Source organism: Sparus aurata, chromosome 19 (assembly GCF_900880675.1).
Source record: "Sparus aurata chromosome 19, fSpaAur1.1, whole genome shotgun sequence".
Taxonomy (NCBI): Eukaryota; Metazoa; Chordata; class Actinopteri; order Spariformes; family Sparidae; genus Sparus; species Sparus aurata.
The window spans coordinates 17,323,908-17,342,643 of record NC_044205.1 but is presented as its reverse complement, the minus strand read 5'-3'; the positions used below and the strand labels follow the sequence as shown (position 1 = coordinate 17,342,643).

Below are 18,736 nucleotides of genomic sequence, written 5' to 3'. Positions count from 1 at the left end.
CAATACCATAAAAGAGACAGGACACAAACCCAAGCCAAAGCGGCTGTCTGTAAAAAAAAAAGAAAAAAAAAAGGCAGACTTGGTGAGTGTCTGCTACGATGGAGAGCAGACACGTTGGGTGAATAGACTCCAGTGTGTACGGCTTCTGTTTCTGTGCTGCATCACTGCCACGCCACAACCTGACGAGCTGGCCACTCTGCCAGAGCGTGTACCACCGAGAGCCAAACTGTGCTGGGAGTGACTCCACAGAGACATCCCACACATGGCAGCCGATTCCCACTGAGACTACGCAGAAGCTTGAGTTTGTTGTTCCATTATGTAATGCCGTGACAGGCTACCCTTGACTGACTGACTGGTGCGAGGTTAGGCTGTGCGCTGGAACACGGGCCCTGCATGCAAAAAAGCACAAAGGGAAACAACGCCACAGTGCCTCACACCTTTAGAATACTGTACTATATCACTAAATGTGTGAAGACAAGTGAAATTTCCCAGCTACAGTATGCTTTGTTTCATTAGAGACTGAAATAAAACCGTATCATTTTGTTGAAAAAGGATGAAATACACACATACAGATCTTGCACTTTTTATGCTTTTATTTTTTGCATGAGTCCTGACTGTATAATCATGAGCTACTTCTAGGACAAAAGAAGAAATTGAATAAAAAAGCACTCCCAAGAGAAAACACAGAAAGTGCCACCTTTAGCAGTTAAACATAAACCATAAACCAGTAAGTGCTAGACATGCACAAGGAAATCCAAATCGGCTCATAGTTCAGGTTTTAATTGGCAGATGTGTTGATTTGATTGAAGAGTTTGTCCTTAATGACTTGAGACATCAAGCCGTGAATTGCCTCTATGGTTGTCTTGCAGCTGAAATAAACCACAAGGAAAATTTGAGATTACTACAATGACCCCAGAAAAACAGAAAACATTCTGAGATGTAACATGTCTGTAGCTGTGTATTACTGAAACTTGATCTTTTGGTTAGTTTCAATAACAAGCATATTTAATTTTATTGCATAAAAAGTAGAAAATAATGGAAAATGTAACAATGATACAGGTTTATAATTTTTCCTTTTCTGGTTTAAATCAAAATACTTGGAAATATGACAGTTTGAAAAGCTGACAGACTACAGGTCGTGAACTAAGAGCTTAAATTCTAAATCAATTAGCTGATCGACAGAAAATGAGTCAGCAGTCATTGTGATAATAAATCACTTGAATCATTCTTTGTTTTACATCATTATAAACTGAACCTCTTTGGGTTTGGGACAGTTGGCCAGAAAATGTGTGATGTGTATATTTAATAGCCGTCTGACATTTTACAGAAAAAAAGATTTATTAATTGAAAAAGTAATCCACAGATAAGCCTGTGATAAATGTATTTTTCAAAAGTCTTTGGCCCTATATCAAACTTTCTAATCAATTAACATCTAAAAATTCTGGTATGACTGTCCCTTCATACAGCACTTCTTATACAGAATGAAGGCTATTAGCAATGAAAAAGGTCAACAAATCAGTTGGGCTGGGAAGTAATGCATTTAACTGTTACAAATTCTGATAAATATAAATTGAAAGTAATACAGTAATACCATCAACCACGTTTTTTTTTGGAATCAATAATATACAGTACGTAGTGGGAAAGCAGGCTACAGCCAAAAACAAAACTGAAATTATAGTGTCCAAAATAAATTAAGCCTGTGTTATTTCCTAAGATTTTATTTATTTATTTTTTTACCTATCTCGTGTTGCTTTGGCCAGTTTGTCCTCAGACTTCCTGTCATGTGTGTCCAACCCGAGCATGAAGCTGCCTCTGCCCAGCTGGGCCTCCGACTGCTCCAGCTTCTCTGACAGGTCAAACACCTGGCCTGTGGTGTAGTCCGAGTTCTGACCATCCGACAAACACACATACACAGAGAAAGCCATTCATGCACAATTTGCCAACAAAAGCTAAACAACAGATTTTCCACCAAGAAGGATTTTGCAGGATGGCAACAAATCTGTCTAACAAGCTGTAGGAACACTTTGTGTGTTGTGGTGACTGAAAAGAAGTCAGTGTAAAGTTTGCTTAAGGTGAGGCCGTGTTTTTAGTGGAAAAGGTAATTAAAACACAATGACACAGGGGCCCCTGACTAGGGTGACAGTATAGCAACTGACAAAGCCTGTCACCTAAGGTGCAGCCCTTTCTTGACATCTAGTCAATTCATCTTCATCCAGACTGCCAAAGAGCTAACTGTTTGGATAAGCCTCTTGCCTATTTAGACTGTTTAGTCAAGCCCGGGACAGAGCGACTGCGTCCACAATGGGAATTCACATGAGGGGCTTTCAATCTTTAGAGTGAACTGAGAGGGGAACGGAGATGATCCATGATGAACCATGACAGTATCTGTGTCGCTGGAGTCGGGTCTGAGTTTTACACTTATTTCCCTTTTTTAAAAAGTTTAAATTAAGCTTATTACTAAAATCAATAAACAGGGGCTGTTGGCCGCTATGCAGCAATAAATCACAACATCAAGCGGGTGACCACATGTCTCAGTGAGTTATAGAGTATTAATTAACCATAAATCAAAATGTCAAACAATTAGCAAACATTTTGCTTTTTGAAGTTGCCCACATACCGTGAGGAGACTTGAGGAACTTAAGGTGTTGACCCAGTATTTATTCCAAAGGAGTTCCAGAAGCTTTCTATCAAGGGAAGACTTGAAGTATGTGACCTCTAAGGCGTAATACCTAAATAAAACAAATGAAGGAAATACATGAGCCACATACAGTCATACAGTAAACAGTGCACTATAATATAGTTCCACTACTAATCTAAAAAAAAAAAAAGTTTAATTAATTTATACATGACATAAATGTATAAACAGTGATGTAAATATCTCTAATATGGCGACAACACTATTAAATATATGTAATACTCACTGTTTACAGTGAACACCAAAGTCTTCAATCTTGTTCAAGGGGATTGTCTGGTATTCTGAGGGTCCTTCATCCGGAGGTTTGTAACCCTGAAAATTCAAAGAAGAAATGCTGAGAAATACAAACAAACAAAACAGCCTCTCTGTGACATAACAAGATAATTACAACACTTATAAATGCTGATTAAATGAGAAAAACAATTACATGATTAGAAATCCTAGTTTATAACGTCTAACAAATCTATATTTAATTACAAGGTTAATACATAAGTGTTTAGCATAACATTATAAAACAACAATACACACATTGCACATCAGTCATTAAAAGAGAAATCTTTGATTGCTTTTAGTGTACAAATTAAAGGAAAAAAGCTGTACAGTCTTTGCTTTACCTTTGGGTAGGTCCTGAAGGCGCCAAGGTTGACTTTCCCTGCAGAAATAGTCCGAGTGGGGTCGATCTGTGGGAAGTAAGATACAGTAGAACAGGAAAACAAAGTCAGGGGTCACACAAACCTCCGGGGACCACTCGAATGTGGCCACCGGGTGCCTTTTACTATGGCTGTCAGTGTGCTGAAAATACACACTTAATTATAGGACGCCCATGGCATTTAAGCACCGCTGAACCAAATGAAGTGTAAATAGCATACATGGTTGCAATAGCAAAATATTCATCAGTACTGCATCGAAAGCTACAACTCATACATCAACAATCTAAACCCCTTCTCAGTTTCACCCACATTAACTTGTATTGTCACGCTGAGGAAGAAAAGAGCTTACTCTTTTGAATACTATTTGAAAAGGGTGCATTTACAAATTACAGTAAAAGAAGAATTTAGGATGAAAATGAAAAATATTAACTAATAATAATATAAAATAATATTTCTGCAGTCTTACCACAACGGCCACAAAAGGCTCCTGAAACTGCTGGTTGAGCATCTGAGTGCTGACATCTATGCCTGAGAGCCAGCATCCATAGCCCGGGTGACTGTGGTACCAGCCGATAGCATTCTCCAGCCGGCCAACCTGAGGGATCAGAGGTTGATGTAGGTTTTTATTTTAAGGCAAGTAATACAGTATTATACAAGAATACCACTCAAATGAAATAAAATCAGGTAGCATAACAATATTTATCAAAGATTATTTTTGCTGACAGAATTTGGCGCAGTGCTTAAATTTGGTATTATATATATTTTTTGGAATATGTCACTTCAAACACCTTTCAGCAGAATTAAAGCACAATGTATTTTTTCGTAGAAGAAAAAAAACATATAAACCATTTAGAATCCACATTAGAAGACATACAGGGTTTTATCTATTTATCTATCTATCTATCTATCTCTATCTATCTATCTATCTATCTATATCTATATATATATATAGATATATATATATATATATATATGTCTAAAAAAATATATTTCAAATAAATAAAAATTATTTCAATTATTTGGGGATACTTTTTTTTTTTTTTTTTTAAATAAACGACACATGAATGTTTGGTTCAGACTAAGCCAGTGAATTAATTCCACTTCAGATCATAGTACTTCATCATGTTGAAAATAAATATATATTTTTAAATTCTACATTACCATACAGTCCTTATTACAGACTTATTTCATTTTTATTTATGGAAACATTGCCGATCATTGATCAACACAACAAACAATAATCAACTGATAGCTACCCTGGTAACAACAGCAGACAAATTTATATAATATGGTCTGGTCTAATCTCTATGGCTACAAACCATCACATCTTGGTATTAAATAACGTGTAGATGTGTATCTGGTCCACATTACAAATCAACGGACTATTTTCTGTAACAGTTGAATGACATTTCCCAAGGTCTCAAAATAAAATTAAAAAACATGGTTGCATCAATTGCATCCATAGAAAGTGATGCACTGTGAATCAAAATAACTGTAATTTCAACAGTGTGTGTGCAGAGTTTCTCAATCATCAAATCTTTGAGATGCCCTTTAAAGGCAGTCAGTGTCTGACCTGTTTGGCATTTTCAATGTAGGCAGCCATGTATTCATATGCTGCAGCCTGAGCGTTGACTCGAGTTTCTGTGCCCTCCACGGGCAAGGCAAAGCTGTCCATAATGATCATGGTTTCACCATCCACCTTCCCCAGCATGAGGCCCATCACCTCCAGGTTTCCTCCAGACCTGGCATGCATCACCATCTTCAACAGGGCCAAGGCTGAGATCTTGCAGTACTTGAAATAGTGATGACTATGGGTCAAAGAAAGATATATATTAAAATTAGGCATGACTGTTAAAGATTATATTAAGAAGTAGATACATTCTTAAATACACACCACACGGTGTTTGCTGGAGTGCTGTTGATAAACAAACCAATGCTAGTTTGTAGCCATGCTAAAAGGGTGTTCTAACCTACCATTACACAACATACGACGACAAACATTTAGCTTAACAATCACTCAAGTACTTAAACTTAAAACCATATAGCAAAGTACACAGCTGTACTTACTCCTTTGTCCATGGCTTCGCAGCGAGGATTTCTTGTTGTTGCTTTTTGTCATATTTGTAAATTTCATCTATGCTCTGAACTTCCTGCATGCTGTTGGTTAGCTCCCATGTTTTCTGAGCCGTACTACTCCCTGCCATGATGAACGATCTAAGCAAAATAAATGCGTCGTTAAAACCACTATGTTTTGCTCAAGAACACGATGTTATGCTATATATCTGTAAAGATTTCGATGCCGAACGTAACCGGGCCAAATGTCTACTTGCTTAGGTGGCCATGACAGTCAACGATACCAATATACCACAGTGCCATCGCAGGGGATTTAATTCTCACTGTTCTCTCACAAACATGACATTGGTGTGTCTTTATGCCACATTACATTTTTCTTATAATACAAATTACCCATAAAAAAAAATTTTCGTCCATGTGAAGCGACTTTACCGTATTTATCACTCGTATTAAAGGGCGGTCCCCCCTCTGAGAGAATACATGGTTCCGTCCTGGGAGAACTTGGACAAACCATGGTGCTAACCGTTTGGGGCGCACTGTCATCTAGTGGCGCTGTTCGGTAAAGCATCCTCACTCGTAAAGGCTTTTGTTTCCAGGTGTATGGTACTGTGCTTTTAACTGAGGGCTAAGCTATCTGAATACTGCCAAGACTGCAGTCAATGTGCACCAGTAAAAAGTTTTATTTTTTCTCCCAGCTCAAACGGCTACTAGGGCTAGTTGGTGCTTGATTTCTAGCATTCGTTTTAAGATGACTTTGTAAACTTCAGTCTATTTCCGCTGAGGTTATAATATTAATTCCGCATCAGCAGCCAACGGCATTAAGAGTATGTCCAAGTAATGTGACAGCTACTAAACAGTGATTTTAACTCTCAGCTATATTTTATTATCTAAATCTCACTTTTAGCTAGCTTAGTTAGCCTCTCCCTGATGACCTTTTGTGTCATGGTTGCCCATAGCAACGGAATGATGCTTTGCGCCATGCTGACAATCTAGACAAGGACTGTATGTCGGGTTTTGGTCTGTTACGGCAAAATATATGAATGTGAATAACATTGTACATTATTTCTGACTTATGTTGTCAGGGCCGAGTTGCAGGTGAGCTTTGAAACTTTGAAACTATAACGGTAAGATACCTTGTTGGATGTACATAGTCACTAACGGACAAAAATGGAACGAGCAAAACAAGGAAGCATCCAAATATATGTCAGCACTGACATGTGAATCACCATCCTCGCAAATCAAGGTATGTAAAATGTAAGTGCTTAGATGATCACCACTGAACTGCAGATACACCTGACATTTTCACATGATGTGTGACTGTTCTCTACAGTCAAAGGCTGGTAATATAAACAACCCTGTACAGTGGAAATGCCTCCAGCAGCAGTAGTACAAGGAATGTCCCCAAATCCAGACCAAGGTATTGTGCAAGTCTGATGTTGAACAGATTGCATTCTTTGAGCATAGTGTCATTCATTCTATGTATTTATGATACTGTCCAGGTTTGGGTGTAAGTTTGATGCTGGGGACTGACTATGAAAGCAAGAAGCATAAACTGAATCAGGAGCTTCAACTGGACTACCAACATTATATTGCCAAGGTCTGGTGATGTATTTGATAACCATTATCAAGACATGCGTTGCCTTTTTTGAGCTTACAATCAAGTCCTTTTTTGTCATGGTGTTCCTCCAGAAAAAGGATGTGAAACCCAGGGAACCCCTTCCACAACCCCAGGGTCTCTCCCTGCCTATTAATGAGAAGATTTCAGCTCAGGTGTGTATCTGTGTGTGTCTGTGTGCATGAGTAGGTGCCAGTGAGTCCGGTTTTGTGTGTGTGCATTTGTCTTCTGTGTGTCCCTGAGTTTGACATAAAAGGAAGCAGTAACCTCTCCATGGGCATCAAACTGGGATCCTTTTTTCCGCTGGCATGACGTAACTTGCTCATAACAACACGAATGGAGTTCATATACAAGACTGAAGCTCAGTTGTACTGTTGATTGTACGGTGCTTTGCTGTCTCATGGCAACCACTTTTGTCCCTGTGTATGTGTACTCACAATGTTTAAGACAGTATTGTAGGGTGAGTCAGCGGCCCAGTGGCCTAATGGATAAGGCATCAGCCTCCGGAGCTGGGGATTGTGGGTTCAAGTCCCACCTGGGTCGTCTGAATATCACCTGGATGATGCAGATGATTGAAGTTTATGATAATATTACAGGCAATGCATCTTTGAAAACGCTGTAGATCATGCCAGGTCAAAGGTGGCTAAAATGCATTTCCTCGTGACATTACAGAAATCAATGCTGTGTATCTGTCATACTTTAACGCTTTTGGGGCTTGATCCTCAGCCTGTTTTTTGGTGAGAAACAGAATACCACAAGAGCATCTGCCAAATCAATGTCTAAATTAAGTTGTGGGATATTGCTTTGCCTTTAAGCAGCTACCTCGAACTGACATGAGACTGTGATACTCTGAAAAGAAAGCTACAGATGTCTTGTATTCAAAAGATATATTCGGTTTGATTGTCATATGTGCGACTGATGAGTAAAATCAACACAGCATTTGAGAAAAGTAGCTGGCAGCCTACCCAAAGGCTGCCTAAGAGACATGACTCTAAATGGGTTTCTCTCACAGGAGAAACTTAGAGAGGAGAGAAGCAAAGAATACAACCTTTTCCTACGGGAGCAAGCTCAACTCAGAGGGTTAAGGAGGGAAACACCTCCTGTCACTTCAAAGGTAATGAGAGTTATCAGTTATCAAACAAGTGCACTGATGCTTTGTAGATATTTCTTCTGTAATAACACCCAGCTATGAATTTAATTATTTTCATATTCTTTTTTTTCTCAGCCTGGACAGGTTCAAGCTTCAGATGGGGAGTGGATTTCTTCTCCAGCTTCACCTCTGCCCATCAGCACTCATAACAACCCACATCCTCTGTCCAGGGAGCATCTGAGATCCAGGAGAGATGCTGCCACACTGACTGAATCATTGGATAATGCGAAAAGGACGGGGACTCGGCGTCCGGCCTATCAGGGACGAAGGCGTTGGCAAATCTATCATCTAAAGGAGCCCTATAGCTCTGAGGAGGAGCTAAGCACAGACAAAGAGGAGGAGTTTGAGTTCAAGCACAGGAGGAGGCGAGAAAGACACACTCCAGAGAGAGATAACAGAGCTAACAGGTGCAGTTTTATTATTCCTCTAATCTAATCTTCTAATTCCATAGAGAGAAAGTCAGGTATGATAATATAAGTAATTTTGATCTGTGTTGTTTATCTTTATGGCAGGGCTCCTCTGGACACGAAGGAGGTGGAAGATCCTGGTGTTGGTGATCAAAACAACAGTGAATGGGTTGGGAAGTCAGAGTAAGCAAATTATCATTACTTTTAGGTCGACTGCAGCAGAGAGTTGTAACTCTGAAACATAATCATCTGAGATAGCAACAGTATTCATATGCAGAGCTGGACACCCAATAACATCCTTCTGGAAAGTCACATAAATTTCCCCAATCAGTGGAGTTATCTGATTGAATGTGAGCTGACCAGTCCAGTACAGATAATTGCCGCCGTACTCAGTTATTGCTCTCCAGCACTTCTCCTACATCCTGTTGCCTTTCATTGTTTCCATTTACGCCGCTCAGTGGAGCCACTCTCAATAAGCCGTTTACATGTGTGGCGGTGTTCGAGCTTTGGCCAAGCTCCAGGCAAACAATTACTCACCCTAGTTCTATCAGAGCAGCTGGATTGATTGGAGAATGAGGCTTCGCTCCCTGACTCCGAGACCAGAGAGGCAAACTGCGAGGCAGTGTATGATGTAAAATGGTAGCTGGGTGTGGCTCAGAGGGGAACTGATTGCTATGCTGTTCCCACTGTCAGTAATTGGATGACTTTTGTTGAGTGTCCCGATCTGCCTGTGTTTAATAGTCCACAAATGCCAGACAGCATGAGGACGGCTGTGAGACCCAGACCCGCTACCAGCGAGAATAAAGCAGAGTTTGCTACCGGACTCATGATTGGTAAATACCATTCTTATTGCAAGGTGCTTTTGGACATATATTGACTTGTGTGATTATTGACGGAGTCACTTGAAAGCCTCTTTCAGCATCGTTGTTGACAGAATTTGCGTGTTTCTCTGCAGGAGCAGCAGAGGAGCGGACGGCCTCTCAAACCAGGAAAGAGCAGTACAGGAGCGAGCTGCTGAAACAAATTGCTGAACAGCAGATAAACAAGATGAGGTGAGTATTTGTTTACTAAACTAGAGTTGTTTTAGCTGGAAAAATCCTGTGAGTCAACAATACACAAAGGATGGCATTATGTTTTTTGCAGAGAGAAGAAACTTGAGCTGAGAGTTGCCGCCACTGGAGCCACAGACCCCGAGAAAGAGGTAGAGCAGGAAGGAGAGAGCGATGACTCATGTTGAGGTTGTAATTATTGCTTTTTGTGTGATTTCCTTCTCCCTTGTTTGCACGTTGCATCACCTCTTCCAGCCGGATCGAATTAAGCAGTTCGGGGCTGTAAATCGGCAGTATGATGACCGGAGGCGAGATGTCCCCTACAAGCCCGGAATGGATCTGGAGGCCGCAGGGAAGGATCTGAATCTGAGGCCTAAACAATACAAACCCAATGTGGACACAGATCAGAGAGCCAGCACGGGAAAGCCCCACATGGACACAACTAGCAATCTGCATACAGGGAAAAAGACAGTGACAGCAGCACAAGGTGTCCCCTTGCTGGACTATTTCAGTGAAGTCTACCACAGAGACTTCTCAAACACGCTAGGAGAGGTGGCCATCCCGAGGTAGCTCGCTGTTGCTCTGTGTCACAAGAAGGAAACCGTCACCTCTGATGTAAATTCATGATAGTTTTCTGTGATTTTGTTTCTTTCAGGGTCGCTGCTGCTCCTCCTCCTGCTCCTCCCACTGTAGCTAATAATTACAAGACTCCACATGATGCTGCTTATTACTACTATGGAACCAGGAATCCATTAGATCCTGATCTCCCTTTCAATCAGAGTATAGTATTACAGCCATCTGCTTTTACAATATTTCTGCCTCTCTTGCCTTTTGATACAAATCATGCACACTTTGCATTCCCGCTAGCGTTTTGAAAGCATCGTTGAATTATTTCTGTGACACAGGTTTACATTTATTTCGCTGGTTTATAAGCAGCGACTGTGCAGCGATGCGGCCACAAGTGCAGCTTCACATAAAGTCTGCACAGAAGAATACAGCAATCATGTATTGACAAAAATAAAAGCAGTTGTGATGTTCACTGTTATGGATAATTTACCGCATCCCGAGCTGCTTCGATTGCTTTTCATGGATTCGAAATGGTCAGCAGTGATGTAAAGTATGCATATTTGAGGCAAACACTCGTATGGCCCTCCATGGGCTTCGCTGTGTGTTGTGTCTTCACGGTCATAAACTGACTCGCAGTCTGACCTTAAGATGGGAGGGATTCACATTGGCTTAAATAAACTCCTAGACCTCTCTGTAGAGAACCATTACCATTTATTATGGAGCCACTTTATCACCCCTATCAATGGCCAAGGGGACTTGGCATAGCAATTCATAAATCTCATTTTACAGCAGAACTGATTTTATTACTGAGGGGATATACAGTTTATTGGATATGAGTTCAGCAGATCCAGATGGATCTCACTTCATCCAGCTGGTCTGTTTGGTTTCATTTAATTTCTTTCCATTTTCACTTTGCTGCCAATTTTTAGCCTTGGTTCTAAGCTCACTGACATTTTATGTGGTGGGGGGGGGGGGGGGGTTGGCATACAGTTTGAGCAGATAGCTAATGAAACTGTGAAATCTGTTTGTATTTATTATCTTGTCTTTTTCTATTTTCTGTATTAGATGGTCCGCCTGAGGCGCTGCAGCAGTCTGGAAATTTCCACAGTCCTCGTAAAGGACCACCTCCTCTCAGACCTGCTGAGTCAGTCTCCATCCCATCTCCGTTGTTTCTGCAATAGACGTTTTTTATTTAGACGATAAATTCAGTGTTAAAACTTCAGCACAATTTCAAACTTGTGTCCAAGTCCTACTCTTTACATTGACAATACATTTGCGAGGGTGTAATAGCTTGAACAATAGTAGATTTCTCTCTCTTCCAGAAGAGGGCAATCACTGCATGTCTGTCAGTTCCTGCTGCACACATGCCTCCCCGTCATTTCTCACTCTGTCCATCTGCTTCCAGAGCAACTGATCAGCGTAGGTCGTCTCCCCTGCATGTTGGAGAGCTTCCCGAGGACAAGGCCAAGCAGAGGAGAGAGAGTGCACTGATTTACCAAGAAGCTCTCAGACAGCAGGTATGACATTAGACCTCCAGGATATGATAACATCTGTCATATATAACGACTAACTTCGCCAATTAGCAATGACTGTTTGTGACCAAGACGTGTGCTGTGCCCGGCTTTCAGTTGTGTAACTTTAGTTGAGGGGTTGAGGGAGCAGAGCACCGTCTGATATGCCAACTGTCACGCTGACACTGCTGTAACAGGCTCCGCGCTGATACCAGAGGACACCGTGGCACTGACTCATTTTGGAGACGGCAGATATTTTGACAGTTAGAGACCAGATCACGGTGGACTCAGCTGTTCCCAATGGGCAAAGAAATGCATCAACTGTTGAAACACCCTGCCTTCCCCTGTGTCCAGATCAAAGAACGAGAGGAGCGCAAAAGAAGAGAGAAAGAAGAGAGGGAGCAATATGATACCAAGAAAGAGGCTGAGATGATGGCGTACAACCCCTGGGGGAAAAGTGGAGGAGGCGCTCCAATTAAAGACCAAAAAGGCAATCTCGTCAGTAAGTTGGCGTTCACTTTCTTCCCTAATGAGGTCTGCTAGACCTGAGATACTTCGTAGATACACAGCATGTTTTAGGTACTTATGCATGTTTCCTTTCCCCTCAGGTGACCTGAATCAAATGCACAGGATCAACGAGGAGTCATATAGGAATCCCGTTTCCAAGAATAGCGGGCAGACGCAAAGCGTTTCGACCAGAGATGGGGACACTCCTCGGGCTGAAGCCAGGGCTCCTCTTTCCCATCAAATATCAGGTAGTGTTCAGTCTCTCTGGGTTATTGTGTACTGTGTATTTTGGCCTTTTTTCGTAGATAGATTTCTTTCTGTCTCACTTGTCCTTGCAGGTTTCGGTGATCAGCCAACTCCACAGCAGCTCCACATGCAGAGCAGATACAAAGAAGACCTGAAACGACAGGTGAGTCCTGGCCTACAGCCTTTTAGTTGAGGCGAGTCACTGCTCGGATGCTAATAGGGGGAATAAATCAAACAGTGTGTCTCCCTTTTTATTATGTCTAAATACTTCAGTATCCCGGAGCGCTTTGAAGAAGTTGTAAATGAACTGCAAATGTCACATGACTTTTTCCTTACCAACAGATAGAGGAAAACAAGCGGAAGCAAGAAGAGGAGAGAGAACGGATGAGGGCCGAGGAGGAAAAAGAAGAAAAGAGGTTGGCGGACCAAAGGGCTCGTATGCAGCGGGGATATGACGAGGAACAAAGGAGGCAAGAGAAGGTCAAGGTGACTCCTCGGGCTGAAGCCAGGGCTCCTCTTTCCCATCAAATATCAGGTAGTGTTCGGTCTCTCTGGGTTATTGTGTACTGTGCACTGTGCATTTTGTCCTTTTTCGTAGATAGATTGCTTTCTGTCTCACTTGTCTTTGCAGGTTTTGGTGATCAGCCGACTCCACAGCAGCTCCACATGCAGAGCAGATACAAAGAAGACCTGAAACGACAGGTGAGTCCTGGGCTAAAGCCTTTTAGTGGAGGCAAGTCACTGCTTGTATGCTAATGGGGGGAATAAATCAAACAATGTGACTCCCTTTTTATTATATCTAAAAACTTCAGCATCCCTGAGCACTTTAAAAAAGTTGTAAATGAACTACAAATGTCACATGGCCTTTTCCTTACCAACAGATAGAGGAAAACAAGCGCAAGCAGGAAGAGGAGAGAGAACGGATTAGGGCCGAGGAGGAAAAAGAGGAAAAGAGGTTGGCGGACCAAAGGGCTCGTATGCAGCGGGGATATGACGAGGAACAAAGGAGGCAAGAGAAGGTCAAGGTGAGGAGTTCATCTCTTTGATGAAGAACACTTGATCACTCCCTCCTCCTTGCAGCTGAGCGGGGTTCCTCACAGCGGGCTTGCAATTCAGAAACGGTTTTCTTTGCTTTCAGTTGCATAGGCTGGAAAACCAGAGTTTGATCAATGAACCTAAAACGAAGGAGGAAAAGAGGCTGAGGGAGGAACAAGAGATTGAGAAGAAGGTGTCTGACAGCGCCCGGGACAGAGAGGAGAAAAGGGAGCAGTTGAGTAATGAGGTACAGTGAGCCTTGAATGTCATTGGTTTGTGGCTTACAGTTTTGCGGAACACCTTTGTCAAGTAATTCTGCTCATTTATTTGCAGCGAGAGCCATCTCCTCCCATTCCAACCTTGCGGAGGAGGCAGACAAATCTCGTGGCATCCAGACCTCCCTCTGTTGTGAGCCAACTTTCCTCCAGGACCGTAAGTCGATAAGTAAATAGATAAATAAATATTTTCACGTCAACACCGTGTGTCTGTGGTATGAAACTATTTTTTCTACGACAGGAGCGCTCCGTGTCAGCACCACACAGCAGACAAGTCCCTGTGAAAACCCCCCAGCCACAAGGTAAGACAGCCTTTAGTTATCTGTACCCCATCCCCTCTAAACATCAAATGCCTGGCTATTTGTAAATCTCAAATCACAACTCAAAAATGCATAATTCCAATCCAGGTCACTTTCTTTTCTCGATCCCTCTGTTTGAATCAGATCGACAACAGGAGGTGATCAGAGAGCTGTCAGCCCTCCGCAGGTACCTGAGGAAAGAGCAGAGGCAGCTGGAGACTCAGCTGGACCAGACCGATCAACAGGAGAGCCACTACACTCCCCCCAACAGGTACCACCACAGTCACACCCAAACAGCAGAGCTTATTTGCGTGCCCAGATTTAACATGCTTTCATCATTTTCCTCTCAGCTAAAAGATGTGACATTTAGAGATCCTATTAGACGTGCTCTTTCCATTCAGGTCCAATTTCACCTAATGCACCCCCAGATGCATTTAAGGTGAAGACACAATACTAATTCTGTCTTGTTAAATGGCAATTTTGATTCGCCATTGATATGTGAGGAGGCTCGCTCGTGCTGCGAGCTAATGAAAGTGACCCGGGTCAAATTGGCTATCTCATAATTTCCATTCAGATTTGTTTCAGGGACTCGTTACTGCAGCGATGTAACTGTATGATACCTGGGGGGAAATGTTCTTTTCTTCTGTCTTCCACTGCTCTAACCAGCCTGGAAAAACCCATGCAATGTAGCATGTGAGTAGCCCCCTTCCCACCCCCTAAAAGGACAAGAATGGACTACAAGCTACTTGTATAAATCTCTGCTTATATTCAAATAAGTTTGCTGCCAATCATCAGAGAAATGCCTCTGAACTGGCGCCAGTCCCACTGCTTTTCTGTGCTTCTAATATAAGCTGCTTACACAGAAAGCCCCATGCTTTTAGGCCTCATGAAAGCATTTGGAAGTGCTCAGCACACACAAACCAGGTGCTATGTCCTTACTATTTAATAACAATATTCACTTAACAGCTTTTGAATGTAGCCTAACCCACAGGGGCCAGTGTATCAAGTGGAACTGCAGGCTCGTTGGACAGCATTCAAGACAGGGAACTAATGAGACATTACAGAAGGGCATCTGTGGTCATTTGAGGTAACCGCCCCGTTTTAAATTGGGACTTTCCTCCTTTGCTCAGGCCCAGTGGACGACCCAGAGTGGACGCCTTTGAATCGGCGCGCAAGCGAGATGTCCAGCCATCAACCCAGAGTCCCTCCTCCGCTGCTGAACGCGTTAATGTGGAACATTTCAGGGAGTTCAACCAGCTTAAATACAGAGGTGATGACAGACACTGTGATTTCTAAAATGTCAGTTTCCTGTGCGATCTTTGTGCCTCAAACATACCGCAGTATCGTGAGCAGTGACCCTCTGCCTGCTAGTGCCAGTTCTTTCTTCTCTGCGATCCAGAGGTAACAAGAAGCCATGACTGCAAGGAAAGGTCATACAATGCACGTCCAAACAGTGGTAAAGAAGAAAGAAATGTTATGTCTTTCCCTTAGTTGTGGACTGAACGTCATTCTGTGATGACAGATCAGTTTATCCCACTGAACCGACACCAGTTGGACATTGCTTACAGTGCCTCTGCCCTCTGAAACAACCCATTTTCTCCCCAACTTTGATATCGATAAACCTTCATATAATTGCCTCGACAACAGACGAGGATCACTGCGGTCCTAAACCAGCTGGGCATCAGCAGATGGTTTAGACTTTCCAGAGCCTCATCAATCCTCCGTCTCCCTCTAGCCACACTGAAACTTTAATCTCATGAGGTCGTGACAGGCAGCATGAACAGAGGATGCAATGTAAGAGACCAAGGAAATGGCTTTGGACGGGTTCCCAGAGCGAGTTAAAGCAGGAGTCTGAGCCGCAGCTTGTAGGACCAACAACATAGGAAGAAATGCAAGTTTGTGACAAAATTACATATCAAACTTCCTCATATAAATTATGGATTAAAAACTGCATCAGATCCATTCTGCACTGTCAAACGATGTAGGGGGAGGGATGTTGCCAGGCTGTGGAGTTGCTGAGTCACAGGCAAGATGGAAGACGAGACAGACATTAAAAGAAGGGGGCAATTAGAAATAACTCTGACAAATATGAAAAGGGTTGGTTTCTCTTTTAATGCCTACCACTAGCCTGTGAGTCAGTCTTATTTTTGTTATTGCTTCATCGGAGGAACCCTCTTAATTGTAACTGAAAGACAGATGTGGGACAACGTCTCATGGGATAATTATTTCCTTTGTCAGACACGGCATCTCGAGAGGAGGTCCGTCACATGTACCCCGACCCTCCCGCCGACGCGCAAAGTCTGGACATCCAACAGCAGGCGCTTCTTCGTGAACAGCAACGCAAGATCAGGCTCATGAAGAGAGAGGAAGATTGTGGTCAGTGAGCACAACAAACAAATTTTTCTCCTCCAACTGTTGTGCTCTTTAACTCATTGTTGTGTTTCACCGCAGACTTGTTGGAGCAGCACCTGAGCAGCTATCACCCTGTGAGTACTCGTCATCAAGATATCTTGCATTATTTTTCTCTTCTGACTGGTACGTGTTTAATAGATTGGTCTTTATTTCTTTTGTTCAGAGGAACAAACCTGGACACTTCATCCACAGAGACTCCAACCTGCCATCTGAGACTGCTTTTATTGGTGAGCCTGGATAAACATGGTCTGTTTGTAAAGACTGCCCCTGTTCCTCTTCTTCTTCTTCTTTCAAGTACGAAAGAAAGCGTTTGGGACACGATATGCTTTGGGTCTCGTTTTCTTTTTTGTAAGGCTTCAGGCATTTTGTCAGAAAGGTGACATGGCTTGGGAGGTCAGCTACATACACCCTCATAATACCACACCACAACAGCCCCTGCGCCAAGCCAATTTAGCTCTTTGTCTCCGTGCCAGGCGAGTTGATGCCCACGCCAGCTTGCGTCCCTGTGTTGCAGCTGCTGCCAGTGCTGGGTGCAAGGCGCATATGCCAGCTGCAGGGTGTCGATAGGACAGTGCCAGCCACTGGGAATGGGAGAGAAATTGTATTAAAAAAATAAATAAAAGCCTGGCACAGGAAGTGAATACTTTCCTTCTTCTCTTTTCCATTTAAGAAGTTCATTGTTTTCATGTTACATATATTTGAATTGACAAACGTTTCGGTCCCTTATCTCTGTTCTCTTTGTCAGATTTTTACAGTGTCGATGGGTGTGAAGAGCGTGTTGATGAGCAGAGACGCCTTCAGGCCTCCGCAGAGCACCGGGAGAGGACAGCCCCACGGAGGAGACATGATGTATGGCGCTGATTAGTAAATGGATTCTTTTGTTTGCTTCAGGTCAAAACAGTCTGAGTCACTGCAGCTCCAGAGAGGCATCTATTTCTGATGCTTTCAATGCGTATAATTTAAGTCCCACTAGTTTTCTGATGCTTTTTTTTTTTATATTTTACAGGAGGGGGTTGTGTCCATTAATCAAAAGAACCATAGCAACCAGGCAGATTCTCAGTCCTTGCGCTCAGAATCCAAAGTCCCACAAAGGAAACACAACCAGCAGCGCATCGAAAGACAGGACAGTGGCGATCACAGCAGCAGATCAGGTGAGAGATGAAGTATTGAAAGAAGCTGCATATGAGTCTCATCTTATACACCTTATCGCCTTTCAGATTATGAGCATCCTTTAATTTCTGCTTGCCTTGAGAAATGTGCGTTACCTCTGTTCTCTCCAGAGGTGGATGTCTCCTCCCTGTGTTCTGCCCTGGAGAGGCGTGTTTCTGTGGACACGGTTGCCACAGATCCCTGGCTGCGGCCTGGAACATCGGACGCTGCCAAACGTTTGGGCTGTGGGGAGAAGCCCACCATCAGGATGGATACTCCACCCTGGCTGACACACCGCGTCACATAGCTTCCGTTCCCTGGCGTCTAAGGATGGACAAACTGCACTGACTGAGCCCAGGTCTTAAAAAAGAAATAAACTGGTAGATCAGAGTCTTGCACTTTTTACCCTGTCAGAATAAACAGCTTGTATTTAGCTCTTGAAAGTTTTATAATGTGTATATTTGTACTATAAACTAATATTTGTTTTCATATAGTTATAACAAAATGAATTTATTTCATACAAATGGTATTATTTTAATGTTGTCATCATTAATGGAGAAGAATAAACGGCTATGATTTAGAAGTCAGTGATTCATGATTTCAAATCAACCAAGTTCAAAAACTTTATTGACCTAGAACCTGATTAGAATGCCAGATGATGTATCGTACAGAAAGTTGTACATAATCTTTTTTTTGCAACATAGAAAACTTTACATTGCTGTATCATATACATTGTTTTCTACATCCATGAGCAGGAATGCATCCCATTCATACTTAAAGCACAGCTAACAGTTCTCATCTTCTCTATACATATAACTTTCCCCAAAACCAAAGAAAGGAAAAAAAAAAAAACATTAAATATATTATTAACTTTTGATTTTGTACACAAGAGTGAAAACTAAACTCAAACATAAAAACAGAACTAGTGACTCAAAAGCAGCTAGCATCAGGTTGACAATTTATCTTCCAGTTTCTGAGGCCCAGTTATTATCCATCTCAGATAAAAACCTAAGAAGATATAAAATGGAATAATTTAACCCTTCACTTTCCACGGTCTCGTTCGATCACAAGTCATACCGTATCTGCTGGAGATGGT

General features: G+C 42.3%; 2 protein-coding genes and 1 non-coding gene across 6 annotated transcripts; 2 read left to right on the top strand and 1 right to left on the bottom strand.

Moving 5' to 3' along the window:
- Positions 1–575: 575 nt before the first annotated feature.
- On the bottom strand, positions 576–5,730 carry cops5 (COP9 signalosome subunit 5). The gene is made up of 8 exons (XM_030397812.1): positions 5,413–5,730; positions 4,919–5,153; positions 3,812–3,940; positions 3,310–3,375; positions 2,922–3,007; positions 2,618–2,729; positions 1,738–1,886; positions 576–869 (listed from the first exon to the last, which is right to left on the bottom strand). The coding sequence occupies exons 1-8, from the start codon at positions 5,547–5,549 to the stop codon at positions 779–781; spliced, it is 1,005 nt and encodes a 334-aa protein (XP_030253672.1). The 5' UTR covers positions 5,550–5,730; the 3' UTR covers positions 576–778.
- Positions 5,731–5,862: 132 nt separating this feature from the next.
- On the top strand, positions 5,863–18,087 carry cspp1a (centrosome and spindle pole associated protein 1a). Of its 4 annotated transcripts, none has more exons than XM_030397807.1 (32): positions 5,864–5,977; positions 6,501–6,661; positions 6,749–6,835; positions 6,918–7,015; positions 7,108–7,188; positions 8,046–8,147; positions 8,259–8,590; positions 8,696–8,773; positions 9,332–9,423; positions 9,546–9,642; positions 9,734–9,791; positions 9,895–10,205; positions 10,295–10,419; positions 11,272–11,350; positions 11,612–11,723; positions 12,072–12,219; positions 12,326–12,472; positions 12,563–12,633; positions 12,813–13,005; positions 13,102–13,172; positions 13,352–13,495; positions 13,609–13,752; positions 13,839–13,937; positions 14,022–14,082; positions 14,224–14,350; positions 15,210–15,349; positions 16,318–16,455; positions 16,531–16,565; positions 16,655–16,718; positions 17,237–17,340; positions 17,498–17,642; positions 17,772–18,087. In XM_030397807.1, exons 3-32 carry the CDS (start codon positions 6,787–6,789, stop codon positions 17,945–17,947), a joined length of 3,621 nt encoding a protein of 1,206 aa, XP_030253667.1. In that variant the 5' UTR covers positions 5,864–5,977; positions 6,501–6,661; positions 6,749–6,786; the 3' UTR covers positions 17,948–18,087. The 4 variants fall into 4 exon arrangements, with proteins under 4 accessions (XP_030253670.1, XP_030253667.1, XP_030253669.1 ...); XM_030397809.1 differs by having other exon boundaries at positions 5,906–6,021; XM_030397808.1 differs by lacking the exon at positions 5,864–5,977 and having other exon boundaries at positions 6,372–6,661.
- trnar-ccg (transfer RNA arginine (anticodon CCG)) lies at positions 7,504–7,576 on the top strand. The gene has a single exon. It is a non-coding gene; the product is annotated as a tRNA-Arg (tRNA).
- Positions 18,088–18,736: the final 649 nt, after the last annotated feature.